General features: G+C 38.5%; 1 protein-coding gene across 2 annotated transcripts; it reads left to right on the top strand.

Annotated features, from left to right (window-relative positions):
- Positions 1–2,148: 2,148 nt before the first annotated feature.
- LOC132136718 (zinc finger protein basonuclin-2-like) lies at positions 2,149–10,994 on the top strand. 2 transcript variants are annotated; one of them, XM_059547320.1, is made up of 5 exons: positions 2,149–2,538; positions 4,620–4,722; positions 5,617–5,852; positions 6,465–8,191; positions 8,433–10,994. In XM_059547320.1, the coding sequence occupies exons 1-5, from the start codon at positions 2,530–2,532 to the stop codon at positions 8,953–8,955; spliced, it is 2,598 nt and encodes an 865-aa protein (XP_059403303.1). In that variant the 5' UTR covers positions 2,149–2,529; the 3' UTR covers positions 8,956–10,994. The 2 variants fall into 2 exon arrangements, with proteins under 2 accessions (XP_059403303.1, XP_059403302.1); XM_059547319.1 differs by having other exon boundaries at positions 2,164–2,538; positions 8,361–10,991.
- Positions 10,995–13,381: the final 2,387 nt, after the last annotated feature.

Raw genomic sequence — 13,381 nt, forward strand, 5'->3', positions numbered from 1 at the left:
ATATATAGAGAGAGAGAGAGAGAGAGAGAGAGAGAGAGAGAGAAAGAGAGAACTAGAGAGAGAGAGAGAGAGAGAGAAAGAGAGAACTAGAGAGGGAGAGAGAGAGAGAGAGAGAGAGAGAGTCTCAGTGTTTAGTACAGCAGAGTTGTTAAAGGAACAGTTTTCTGTCATAATTTACTCTCTCTGTTGTCATTCCAAACCTTTTTATCTTCTTCTTTCTCGGCAATGACAGTACATCATTGCTTTTTTAACATTAAATAAAAGTGCCCAAGAACATAAGCAAAAATATATATCCAATCTGCTGATCACTTCCAATGTGTTCTAAATGGTTTTGGTGAAAAACAACCTGACATTTTACAGGAAAAATATTTTACAGGAAAATGATTACTCTTTTAAAATGAATTCAAATGTACCGCCATTGTAATGAATTCATCCAACTGGATATTCATCACATTGTTTCCTATTGTGATTCACAGAAGAATGAAAGTCATACAAGTTTGGAGCGACACAAAGGGGAGTAAATGATAACAGAATGACCATTTTTGGGTGGACTATTGCTTTAATGTTTGTGCATGCACGATGTGTGTAAACAGTTTATTTTAGCTATAATCTTAAGCATTTACAACTAAACAAAACAACAACAACAACAACAAAACAACCAGAGACAACAAACTAGTCCCTCCTCCCCCCACAAAACTCTCATTAGTTGATTATAATATATTATAATTATACTCTGATTATAATATCACAGTGTTTTTGATCAGCAGTTCCTTAGAATTTGAACGTTATTTAAGTTGATTGGGTCAAATATGTTTAGATGAACAGCCAGTGCAGTTTAACGGTTACCCTTTCTTCATCTGGGATCAATAAAATTCTTTGATATATTTGCCTAAAATCATACAGCACATCATGTAGCATCTAGGAGTACTGTACATGAACAAAACAAGCGCAAGAAGTGCATTATTGGATATTCACCTTACCTTTTGTTTACACACAAGACCAAATGTGTGCAGTTCAATACTAAGCATTAATTAAATTATATTCTAACTGTTGGTGTGTCAAAAAACTCTCACATGTCCCTGTATCTTGTAGATGAAGCGATTTATGTTTGCATGTGAAATGCAGTTAGCAGGAGGGAAACTGCCAGAATGAGCCGCTGCTCAGCGTCGAACTGGACTCCAGACCGCAGCCTGAGGGAGAAGATCAGCAAAACTAATTCTGTCTATAAAAAAGCTATCTTACAAACAGCAGCACTGCAATCCAGCCAATTTCTGCATGTTGATTTGATAAGCGTCCTCTGGGTCTTGCTGCACGACTGAGGGCTTCCCATGTGTGACTTCATAAAATTTGCCTCTTACAAATAAAGCTTTGATCTCCTGTAAGTAATACAGATTTAACCGAATATTTCAAGCTATATTAGTTACACAGTAATAGTTCCTGCCATTTTGCTTGTTGTAAATTTGTAGTTAAGGATATGAGATGCACAGTCATTCATCTGTCTCTGAGAGTTAAAGAAGCAAAAACCTGTTAAAACCTGCTCTGTAATGGATTAAACGCAGCATGTTTTTACCTGCTGTATAATTGGTGTATTAAAATGTCAAGTGACTGCACCAAATGTAATATCGCCTCATCAGCTCAGTAGATATAAACTTCATGGATTGATTGTCCGACGTTCAAGGGACAGTTACTAGAAAGGTGTTTTTAATTAATTGTTTTTGAATTCAAGTGCTTCAGTGAAAAATCATTCACGTCCTCCTGCCTAACCAATGATTTTTTTTCTATAGAAAATACAACCAAGTGTTTTTTGGAAATGATTCCTATCCTTGTATTTAAAGCAGATATGTGACAACTGAATCACTACAAAGAAAACATTGAATTGGATGAAATTTGTAAGATTCTGGTCAGCCAAAGCATAAGTTGCTGGGATTGATCAGAGGCTGTTAAAGCATGCACACACACACACACACACACACACACACACAGTATCCAGTGCTTGAGTGTGTCTTGTGCCGGGCTGCATTGATTTAATGCATTACTCAAACTGCTGGAGTGAGAGAGCAGAGGTAGAGAGTCTCTCCTGACTGCATTAGGAGCCTCCAGCCTTTGTGATTCCTTTTGATCAAATCTCTGTGAGAGACGCGTGTCATGCCCTCTTCCAGCCAGCTGTGAGGAGACTGGCCCGCCACCCAGTGGGGGAGGTGTGTGTGTGTGTGTGTGTGTGTGTGTGTGTGAGAGAGAGAGAGATCTCCTAAGGTGAGAGGCAGAGAGTTCGACGGGTAGGAGGGTCTCAATCCACTCCCCAGCGCCCAGTTCCAGCACACACTCATCCTGGACACGCTCACACACTCACATGGGCCTGGGGACGCGCGCAGTGATTGTCGATTGCAGGAGAAAGTGTGTGTTGTGTGGGTGAGTGTGACTGAACTGTGAGTGATGGATTCTCTTGCAGTAGAAGGGAGAACTTGTACAGACAGGAGCTGATGGAATGGCAAACTTCTCAGAAACACTGGAAACTTCAGTTTGATCAAAATGTCTGAGGTAAGAAGTTTAGTTTGAGTTTGAGTCTTTCTTAGAGAAATTAAATAAGAAAAAAGAGGATTGTAAGTTATGTGCATGGACTGTAATGGTGAGAAAAATGCATTTTAAAAGCTTGCTTATTCTGTGAGCTGTTCTGTGCTGTGTGTTTATTGGTGTGCAGGAAAAAAACAAGCTCAACTATCCATATGAATATGAATCTATGTATTAAGAGCAATTTAATAACTAGATCTTTCAGGAGAAACTTTATTGTGCTCTTTAAATGGGTGTGATGTGTCTTCACAAGTGTGTGAGTTTGTTGCTCGTCCACTGGAATGTAATTCAAGACAGGAGTAATTCTCCGCCGTAGTGTTTGTGTGTGGAATGCTTGTTTAATCTAAAGACCAATGTGAAAGACACATTCATTATAGAAAATCACCGAAAATTTTTTGTTAATGGAACAACAGGAGACATATTGTTATTTTTCTCAGCATTAACAAATCCCGTCTCTGTCTTTCTGCTAATGGTGATGAGTTAGTGTCCCAAAGTGGGACTAAGACCCCATTTCTGGGCGGGCAAACACAGTTAATGGCCTTGGGGCGTGAAAGCTTTGTGTGTGTGTGTGTGTGTGTGTGTGTGTGTGTGTGTGTGTGTGTGTGTGTGTGTGTTTGTGCGCTGACTTCATTAAGCTCACGTTGATCTGTCACTGTTGTTTGCTATTACAGGCCTGTTTTGTGAGATCTGACAGTCAAACTCTTTCTTTTAGAGATTCACCGCTGCACTTGTTTAAACTGTACACCGCTGCTTTTCTCTTTTCATATACTTGCACATCTTAAATATATGCTTTTGTGGTCCCAGTAGAACTACTAACTTGTACACTTTGTTAAAATAATATTTGTCTGATAATATGTGACATTCTGGTTTAAAACATATCAGTCATGATTTTACTTGTGATCTTTGGTATCAAAGTTTACAAATAGTACATAGCAAAAACAAAATCTTTTTAATAATCAATCAGTCAATAAAGAGTAAATTGTTATAATTTTTAAGAAATTTAATTATTTCTTAATAAAATCCAAAATAATATGCTGTATCATTGCTGTAATGTATTTAACAATACAGTCGCACCATTAGCCATAAAGCTGTATTATTAAACTGTTGAAGTGCCATGTAGTACAAACATTTTCACATATATTTCAAAAAGAGAAATATAATGAAAACAGTAATAATAAAGCTTTGGAAAATGAACTGCACATAAGCCAGCATAAGTAATAATTTGAAATGTATTCAGAAATAACCACTCCAGAAGTTTCTTTGATGTTACCTAATGCATCAAATCATTTAATTTTAAAACGATGTTTTGTGCTTTCTATTGCCTCTCATGATGTAAATATGTACAGTTCATTGGGAGTTTTGTCCATTTTAAATGATTGCTCTCTCTTTGTGTGTGTAAGTGCCAATGTCTTTTATAGTTATGGTTTGAGGAAAAATAGTTATGATGCAGTTATATTGTCTGTTACCTGTTACCTGTTACCATGTTATCGCAATATAGACTTGAACTGTTGATTTATGCTAAAGTGACATTAATTAATATGAATTTACACTGTCTCACTCTATGTTTTATGCCCAGATGAATACTTTATTTTATTTATTTATCTATATATGAATGTACCGTGAGGTCCAGTCTAAAACTCTAGAAAAAATGCTTACATTTTGCTTTTTTTAGTCTCTGAATTGATAGAAAATCAGCATTAATTCATTATCAGCATAACAGTAAGAAAAAGTTGAATAAAATTGTTTAATCTATATCTGGTGTGTCTTGGTTTAACAGAAGCACTGGAGCTATGAAAAACTAATGATCATGTTTATTCCCCAGCATGAGAAAAATACAGTGTGTGTGTGTACAGTGTGAGTGTGTGTCTCTGTGTGTGTCTAGATATAGATATTTACACACAAACACACACACACACACACACACACACACAAATGTATTTAAAAGTGAAAGTATGAAACTTTGCATATTGGATAAAAGACGGGCTATTTGTGATGAATAAATAGATGGACTGTATTAAAGCTTAGTGACATTATTACTGTGTGTTTGACAGGCTATTTGCTGCACGGTGTTGAACTGCAACTGTGACAGTTTCAAACCTGGTAAACTGAGGCGGCGTCTCTGTGAGCACTGCAGGCACGGCTGGGTCGCCCATGGTGAGTTTCACATTCTGAATAATATTACATTTCACACAAACATTCACACAACTTCAGACCACATTTAACACTCTTGACTGTTGTCTGTTTCTCTCTTTTTTGACTCTCCGTCTCTTCTCCTCTTGAACAGCACTTTAAAGGAATATTCTGGGCTCAATCCAAGTTAAGCTCAATTGATAAATTATGTTGATGTTTTCTTTAAAAAAAATTGTGTTACACTGAATGAGGCATAATTATATCGACAAGATTGTCCATGTTAAGATTTTATTTTGAAGAAAAATGCTTACTAATCTTTTTTTATGTCCAATTTTACAAACTGGTTTCCATGACAATTTAATGTCTAAAACACACTTTATGATGAGCTCAAATAACACAATCTTCAACAGAAGAATTGAAGTAGTTTTAAAAATAATCTTCACATTTCTGCTTTTAAATCCTCAAAATAATTACATACATTTATTTCCAAAATAAATGCCTTGTGCTTTTCTTTAAACAAATAGCCAAATCAGAAAAAATGTTTTGTGGTGATAATCAACATTCTTTCAAGGGGTATATTAAAATAATAATAAAAATAAATAAATAAATATTTTAATGCTAAATTGGTCTAAATTAATAATGACTTTATATTTTGATGTAGTTGTTATGTTTCATAGATCATTTACATTATTTTCTGTAATTTTTCATCCAAAAAAGCAATTCTATTAAAGTACACTTTTATTTCAATGCATATGCAACTTGAAGAATTCTTCTCAAATTTATAAAAATGCACAGTCAACTAAAACAACAACAAATACACATATTCAGTTATGAATTACAGAAATGATTTCATGAAACATATAGAGATGCTTTGCTGATTTCTGCATGTAAACCAGTGTCTGTTTTGCTGAATTGCAGCTCTGAGTAAGCTGAAGGTTCATCACATGTACCAAGGAAGCCAGGTGGAGATTGTTCACTCCAATGTGGTATTTGATATCTGTAGTCTGATGCTTTATGGGACGCAAGCAATTCCAGTGCGTCTTAAGATATTGCTGGACCGACTCTTCAGTGTTCTTAAGCAGGAGGAGGTTATTCAGATCCTAAATGCACTGGACTGGACTCTCCAGGACTACATTCGTGGTTACGTACTTCAGGTGAGCTGCTGCTAATACTTTTACTCAACTCACACTGAGCCGACCTGCAGAAAAACACACTTCAATTTGAGATAGATAATTACAGTTTTTTCACACATTTCCTTAAAATCTAGTGGTGAGCCACTGAGATTTCTTTGTTCTATTTGCTTGTCAAGTATTCAGGTGGTTGAATTAAATTCATGGTAGTTCCTCTAGTGGACAATGTAAACTTAAAGCCTCTTCAGACCTCCAGATGAATGCTGTATGATGAAATATTTATTCTGGTTACTACATGAAGCTGCTGTATGACTTTCAAAGCCTGCTGGCACTCAAGAGTAATTACAGGCGGGCTGAAAGACTTGCCTGACTCCCCTCTGATCTCTCCCCTCCCCTCCTACTTTGACAGGGAAACCTGCATCATCTAAATGAAGAAGAATTACGCTCCAGAATGAATTGCTCTGCTGCAGTAATTAGACCTCTCAAGTCCACATGCATTAGATGTATGGTTGACTTGTTATTTAGTAACTCTTTCAATCTGTCCGATGTTGTGGAGTATTTTAGGGCCCAGGTGTAAAACATTTGTTAGTTAAAAACTGATGATCCAAATGATATTCCTCGTTTGTATGTGTCTAGGATGTGGCTGGTAAGGTATTGGACCGCTGGGCCATAATGACCTTTGAAGAGGAGATCGTTACGCTGCGGCAATTCCTGCGCTTCGGAGAGACCAAGTCCATTGTGGAGCTCATGGCACTGCAGGATAAGGAGGGACAGGCAGTCATAGTCCCAACCACAAGAACCAATTCTGACATCCGCAGCTTCATTGAAAGCAGTACGCAGCGGCCTGTGCTTCTGCCAGCTAAAGCTGAAGAACCTGGTTGCAGTAACGGACACCATTTTGAAACACTGGTGAACAGTATGGCCCTCATGCTGCCACTGCAACTGCTGAATTCTGTTCCGGCACCATTGCTAAGCTCCAGTACTGATTCTAGCCACCAGGAGGCACAGACGAGACATGAGACATCCGAAGTGAGCCTTGATGGTGGTGGCCCATTTGACTCCGGCCCAATGAGATCAGAGGGTCTGATGGACACAGAATCTCCAAAGATAGAGTCAGAAGAGTTTAACGTGAGTGGAAACTCCTCTCCCTCCACGCCTTGCACACCCTCCATAACTTCTGAAATCATACACATGTCTCCTGAGAACAAGGTAAGGTGTGCAGAGAAGAGCGGATCCTTGAAGAAGGGCCGTGTGTTCTGCAGTGCCTGCGAGAAGACCTTTTATGATAAAGGCACGCTGAAAATACACTATAACGCTGTTCATCTGAAGATCAAACACAAGTGCACCATCGAGGGCTGCAACATGGTCTTCAGCTCCTTACGCAGTCGGAACAGGCACAGTGCTAATCCGAACCCTCGGCTGCACATGCCTATGAACCGCAATAATCGTGACAAGGACCTGCAGGGCGATCTGAGCCCGAGACAGGAGGATGGAGCCGAGGGTGAGAAGAGAGACTTTGCTGCCATCCCAGAGAGCAGGACTGTCTCAAGTTTCATCATCCGCAACTCAGAGCACAAGCTCCATGGCTCTTTATCCAGCATGAGCCAGAGCGGCATCCTCTTTCCCAATCTAAAGACTGTGCAGCCTGTGCTTCCCTTTTATCGGAGCCTGGTGACCCCAGCTGAGCTGGCTCATACGCCAGGAAGCCTGCCCTCTCTCCCGCTTCTGTCTTCCTCAGTGCCTGTGAGCACCAGTCATATGCAGACCAGCTCGGATCCGGTGCCTAAGAAGAAGTCTAGAAAGTCCAGCATGCCTATCAAAATTGAGAAGGATGAGCTGGCAGCTGAAGGCGTGTCTGAAGAAGAGAATCCAGCCCTCAGCCCCTGTATAGACACAGAAAAGTGTGACATTAGCAGCATGGGGCACGAACCTGTGGACTGTGGCTTTAGATTAGGGCCTGACTCACAGGACACAGAATGGGACAAACTGACTCAGGCAGACAGTCATATCGTCTCACTGTCATCTACTTCTTTCTTTCACACTAAACAGAATGATGAGAAAGAAAGGGAGTCATCAAAATGTGAAGAACAAGCATGCAGTTCACGGCCAGACCAGCCCTGTGACCGTCGACCTGCCCATTTCACACACATCAGTGAAAACTGTGCAGACGGCTGCAGTGACCCAGAGACAATATGTCCAGATGATGAAGACGAGCAGCCACACCCGTGCCAGATCTGCAGTAAGACATTTAAAAACCCTTACAGTGTCAAAATGCATTATCGAAATGTGCACTTAAAGGAGATGCACATGTGCACTGTGGATGGCTGCAATGCTGCTTTTCCATCCCGTCGCAGCAGAGACAGGTAAGATGTTTAGGCTTGAGGGAACGTTACACAAGGCAGTTTTTTAAAAGCACATGACATGTTGTATTAGGACTAAGAGTTTGAGGATTGCCTTAATACATTCAAAATTTTTTTTAAAACAAAAGCATGTTGGTTTTCTCTTCAAAATGTTTTGCTTGTACTTCTCTAGACACAGTGCAAACCTGAATCTGCACAACAGGCTGTTGACCAAAGATCATTCAGGGGCATATTCTCTCTGCAGAGAGCATCCAGACCTCCCTCACAAAGAGCCGCTCAGCCAGATGTCTGTTATCCTCAAAGAGAGTCACCGTACAGGCCTCGTCTACCCCATGAGTAAATCGCTGAATAGAGCATCTGAGCCAGTAGAGGGCGCTGTGGAGAATGAAGTTGTACTGGACTTGAGCACCAGAGCGAGCGCCCATTCCTCCTGGGACTCAGACGTGGGCAGTGAGGAAGGGCTCCCTCTGGAGGACAGTGACGAGAGCTGTGATGGGCTGAGCGTCAGAGCGGCTGCGTCTCCGCCTTGCCTCAGTCAGCAGATGAACGGCTCATCACCCATCCCCTGCCATCTCTGCCAGAAAGTTTACAGCAACAAAGGCACATTCAGGGCTCATTACAAAACGGTGCACCTTCGCCTTCTTCACAAGTGCAAAGTTCCAGGGTGTGACACTACATTTTCCTCTGTTCGGAGTCGCAACAGACACAGTCAGAATCCAAATCTACACCGCAACCTTGCAATGAATACCTCCCTGAATCAAGAGTAGGGCACACATTCAGAGCCATATCTCCTAAATATACATAGTCAAAGATTTACATCTAACAATTTGGGTTCAATAGCACTCCACTCTTTGTACTGCACAATCAAGCACAACTGGAAGGACACAATCATATTTATAATAAACCCAATGTCGTTTATCTTTTTAATGTTGAGAATTTTTTTCATCTCTAATGTAATATCTACTTGACAAACATTCCTTATATTTATTGATTTTTAAGAGCAGGACAGATGCCTAGAAAAATGACTGAAGAAATGACAGAGCAAAAGACCGACGAGACAGAGATGAGAAAGCACATACAGAATCATATTTTAATCACCTTAAGAGATCCTTAAAACCATCAGTGCTGTTATACAGTATGTTAAGCCTCTCATGCTTTATCCAAAGCCACATAACAATTATGTATTGTTTCCCTTCTCTGCACTTATTTATTGAGGGACACATCCCTCCTCAGCATGAGACAGAGACAGAACCTTGATACAGCATGATAGAGTCGATGGCAGATGAGAGAATAACTGTTAGAAAGAGTGAGTTAACACTACAGTGTTGGTGAGAGAGAGAGAGAGAGAGAGAAAGAGAGAGAGAGAGAGAGATGAGGAGCACGAGCTGTTTGAAGGTGCAGGACTCACATTATCATGTGCTGAAATTAATTTTCTGATAGTATATTTGTGTTTGCTTGCTGTTCAGATTTGTTCTTATCACAAAAGATCCAGTGAAGTTGATAGATTGTGTTGCTATTTCAGTCAATATGCTTTTAAAGAGGCTGTTGTGGTCCTGTTTAGTAAGTTATTGTGTGTACATTTCATTTTCAGGGGGCCAAGAACCTGCAGTGTTTGATCATTTTCATATTCTTCTTGTGTTGGGGGATTTTGTGACGTCCCTGGACCAAATTTGACTTCTGTCTGTTAAACTTTATAGCAGCACACAGTTTAATCTTCACTTATTTTTTGCTTGTAACTGTTCAACCATGGGGCATAGTACCACATTTTTGTGATAATGTTTATTTCACAGGATTCACTTTGTCTTCTTGTCGTGAAATCTGTCTCATTGTCTTAGTTATTTAAGTATGAATTCTTTGCGTCTCATTTTGATGCTTAAATAACGCTTAAATAATGTCCTATTGAATTGAATTGCCACTGTTTGCTTGGGTCCTTCATTGCTGCTTTCAGCTATATTGCCATACTGTAGTTGTTATTCAGGTGGAGACCAAAGATTCTTAATCCAGGACGGTGTAAATCAGCATGAAAAACAAAAGCGTCAGACTGCACAGATGGACACACCAGAGTCTTTGTGAATGCTGTAATGCACACATATGAAAGATTCAGCTAAGATTTATTTGTCTAACACATTTTCATCAGTTTAAAGTGATGTTGCTCTATAATATGTTTAATATTAGTACAGTCAAATGATTGTACCAGTGAAGGCTGAGGACAGCAGATGAGGACATACTGATGCATATAAACCTGTCTGTGAATCAGAGCTGAACAAATCGAGTCTTACACTGGTTGAGCGACAAGGTTGCCACAACAGAACACACAAACCTGTGGACATTTATTCTTTTAGCTTTGTTTTATGTGTAAAATATTTTGTAAACTGCCCACCACCAGAAGTGTACGCTGTAATGTGATGAGAAGGGTTATCAGGATTCTAATACCGTCCTAACCCAAAATCATTTATTTGTGTTCAATAATATCATTTTGTCTGTTAATAAACAGTTTTTTAAAAATGTCAGTAAATATTTACTTTTACACATATAGTCAAGCAGGGAGAAATAAAATACACTTTTTTTTTGTGCTTTTCCAAGCTAAGTGTGGTTTGACAGTCATGAAATGACAAAAATTGCATTCACAATCTTGAGTTGGACAAGGTCTGTGTTTCTTAGCCTGACATCCGACAGGATGTCTGCTTCTGAGACATTTGAGTAGATGCTGTCATCTCGTTGTCTAAATATTTCTGTATTTTACTAACCTTTTTAATTTAAAGCAACATATACTTTTGTTTTATGTGTGTATATGTCATTTGCCCATCTTAAACTGGGCTCAGATATGACATACCTCATATATGACATACCTGTGATTAGGCTCAGAGTACAGGACATAAAAAACAGACAGTGTGTAAATTAAGTTAAGTATAAAAAAATGAAGTATACATACAGCATATAATGTTAAATTGTCTCTAGCCACATGCCACCTTTCAGTTCAACATGCACAGTCTTTTGAATTTGATGAGGAACTGGAAATAAGCTGAAGTTCATTATGACTGTGATCATGGATTGTGAGCCTGAGATAAACAGTACTTGTTGAATTGTGTTCTTAGCACAAATCTCACACCAGGTAAAGTGGTCATGTTTTAAATGTTAGAAAAGTATACAACTGATTAATTACAGTACTTTTGGCCAAAACAGTTAGTATCTTCTGGCATTTCCCACCTGACTTGTCTAACTACTGTATGTGCATGTGTGCGTGCTGAAATAATTTTAATCTTACTTATCTTACTTTATCAATTTATTTTCCTTTTTATGTTAAAAATGATTACAAAGTCAGAATTCTGCTGTTCAGTTCATTTCAGAGGAGGATATTAAGAAAGATTGAAACTAAAAGACGATACTGTGCAGAATATATTTGATCTGACTGTAATTATTACACACTATTGCTTTATATGTTATTACTGATTGTTTGATATGTATTACTAGAACCAGGCAGTATGACAATATTAGCCTGGTTCTGTCAACTCTGCACTGGCTCCCAATTGAACAACGAATACATTTTAAAAGTGCCATAGAATGCTTTGATACAGTATTTTAAATTTTTCTCTGATATCTACATAGAAGCTATGCGGCTAAGGTAAGGGCAAACAATCTCCAGAAACAGTTTTACATGTCCATTTACAACCCTAGGATTTAAGAATGTCCCTAGAATTAAATGACAAGTTTTTACATTAGTTGGAAGAGTCATGAATAATAATTTTGAGCTCTGCTCTGATTGGATGTTTCACAGTGCGGCTCATTTCAGTAGCTCACAAAGCATGAAAGAAACACAGGGAAAATATATATTTCAATTCTCTTTCTCGCAGTTATATCATTGCGTAATTATACTGTATGTAAAATGTGTGCATCAGGTAGCTGCTATTAATATATTCTAAATAATATTATATTATATTATTATATTATATTATTAAATTACTATGATATATGTGCTTTTAACTTTCACTTTGGAGATTTGCGATCACACATGCTCTGTGTAAACTACAGCTGCAGTACTTAACACATATTTTACAAGATCAGATGCTTGTCAGTGGTGCTCAGGATCTGTAAATTATTTGCCATCATCTTCAGTCATCTCTCCTTACACTGTTCATGGGGTAAATCTTTTGTCCTGTAACATGCTACCTGTAGCAAGCAGCTAACGATGTCCCTTTAGTGACTCATGTTATTTTATTAGAACACGCGTTATTTGTTTTCTGTGCTTTTCCGAATACAGAAACCAACCCATCCCTGCACATCACATCCCCTGCACAGCCTGGAACATAACAGTTATTACCATGATCTACCATTTTCGCTATTATCCTCGCTTGTTTCTTCATAATGCCTGCAGCACTTCTGATGATTGGGCTGTGCAGGTTTGGCTGGCATAGAACATGGGCTGGTATATGGAAATGTTGGAAGCATAACTATTAATGTTCCCAACTGTAACATCAATAATGGAAGAGAACTGTACAAAAAAAAAAAGGCAGTTCATGACCCATTTAATAACACTATAGTGTAGTTGTAGTAATGTCAAATGCAGGGAGATATTCGGTACCTTTAAACTTTTCTTTTGAATTCATTACACTGGTTATAATGTTTGAATGTAACAATATTAATAATTTTTGTGATGGTAATTATGATGTTGATGGTGATGATGATACTTTATTGAAATTTGTTTTTGGCAATACATTTGAAGCTGCATCACAAGATAAATCTCTTTCTGTTGTGTACTTGATCAGTGATGGTGGTTTATACTCGCAGTAACATCCTTAAACAGGAATTCAACAAGGCTGATGCAACTCAATGTGTTATCGACCAAGAATGGTGGTCAGACCTTTTTGCTTACAGTTGGTGTCCTACTGACTTTGTTCAGGTGAGAAAATTAGAAAAAGGTCTCAACTCACAAGAATTAGAAGAAAGGAATGCTGGATCAGAGCTTTTGCCCATAAAAGACAGCATATATTCAATGGCATATATTCACAGCCAGACATGCATATATTTGTGTACATCTAGTCATCACAGTCTCTGTTAAATTTATTTTACTGCAGTTTTTTTTTCCATCAGTGATGGTTAGAGGAAATAGGCCAAAATAGGCCTTTTGCTTCTGGTAAAACAATGGCAGCTTTCAAGAAACAAATGTTTGGAGACAGAAATCAAGTGTACTTGATC

This window comes from Carassius carassius, unplaced genomic scaffold (genome assembly GCF_963082965.1).
Source record: "Carassius carassius unplaced genomic scaffold, fCarCar2.1 SCAFFOLD_65, whole genome shotgun sequence".
Taxonomy (NCBI): Eukaryota; Metazoa; Chordata; class Actinopteri; order Cypriniformes; family Cyprinidae; genus Carassius; species Carassius carassius.

What these genes read in the sequence shown, in the direction of transcription:
- LOC132136718 (XM_059547319.1), top strand. An exon ending in GCACGGCTGGGTCGCCCATG is followed by an intron (nt 4,723 to 5,616) that starts GTGAGTTTCACA and finishes GCTGAATTGCAG; the next exon opens with CTCTGAGTAAGCTGAAGGTT. An exon ending in TCCCGTCGCAGCAGAGACAG is followed by an intron (nt 8,192 to 8,360) that starts GTAAGATGTTTA and finishes GTACTTCTCTAG; the next exon opens with ACACAGTGCAAACCTGAATC.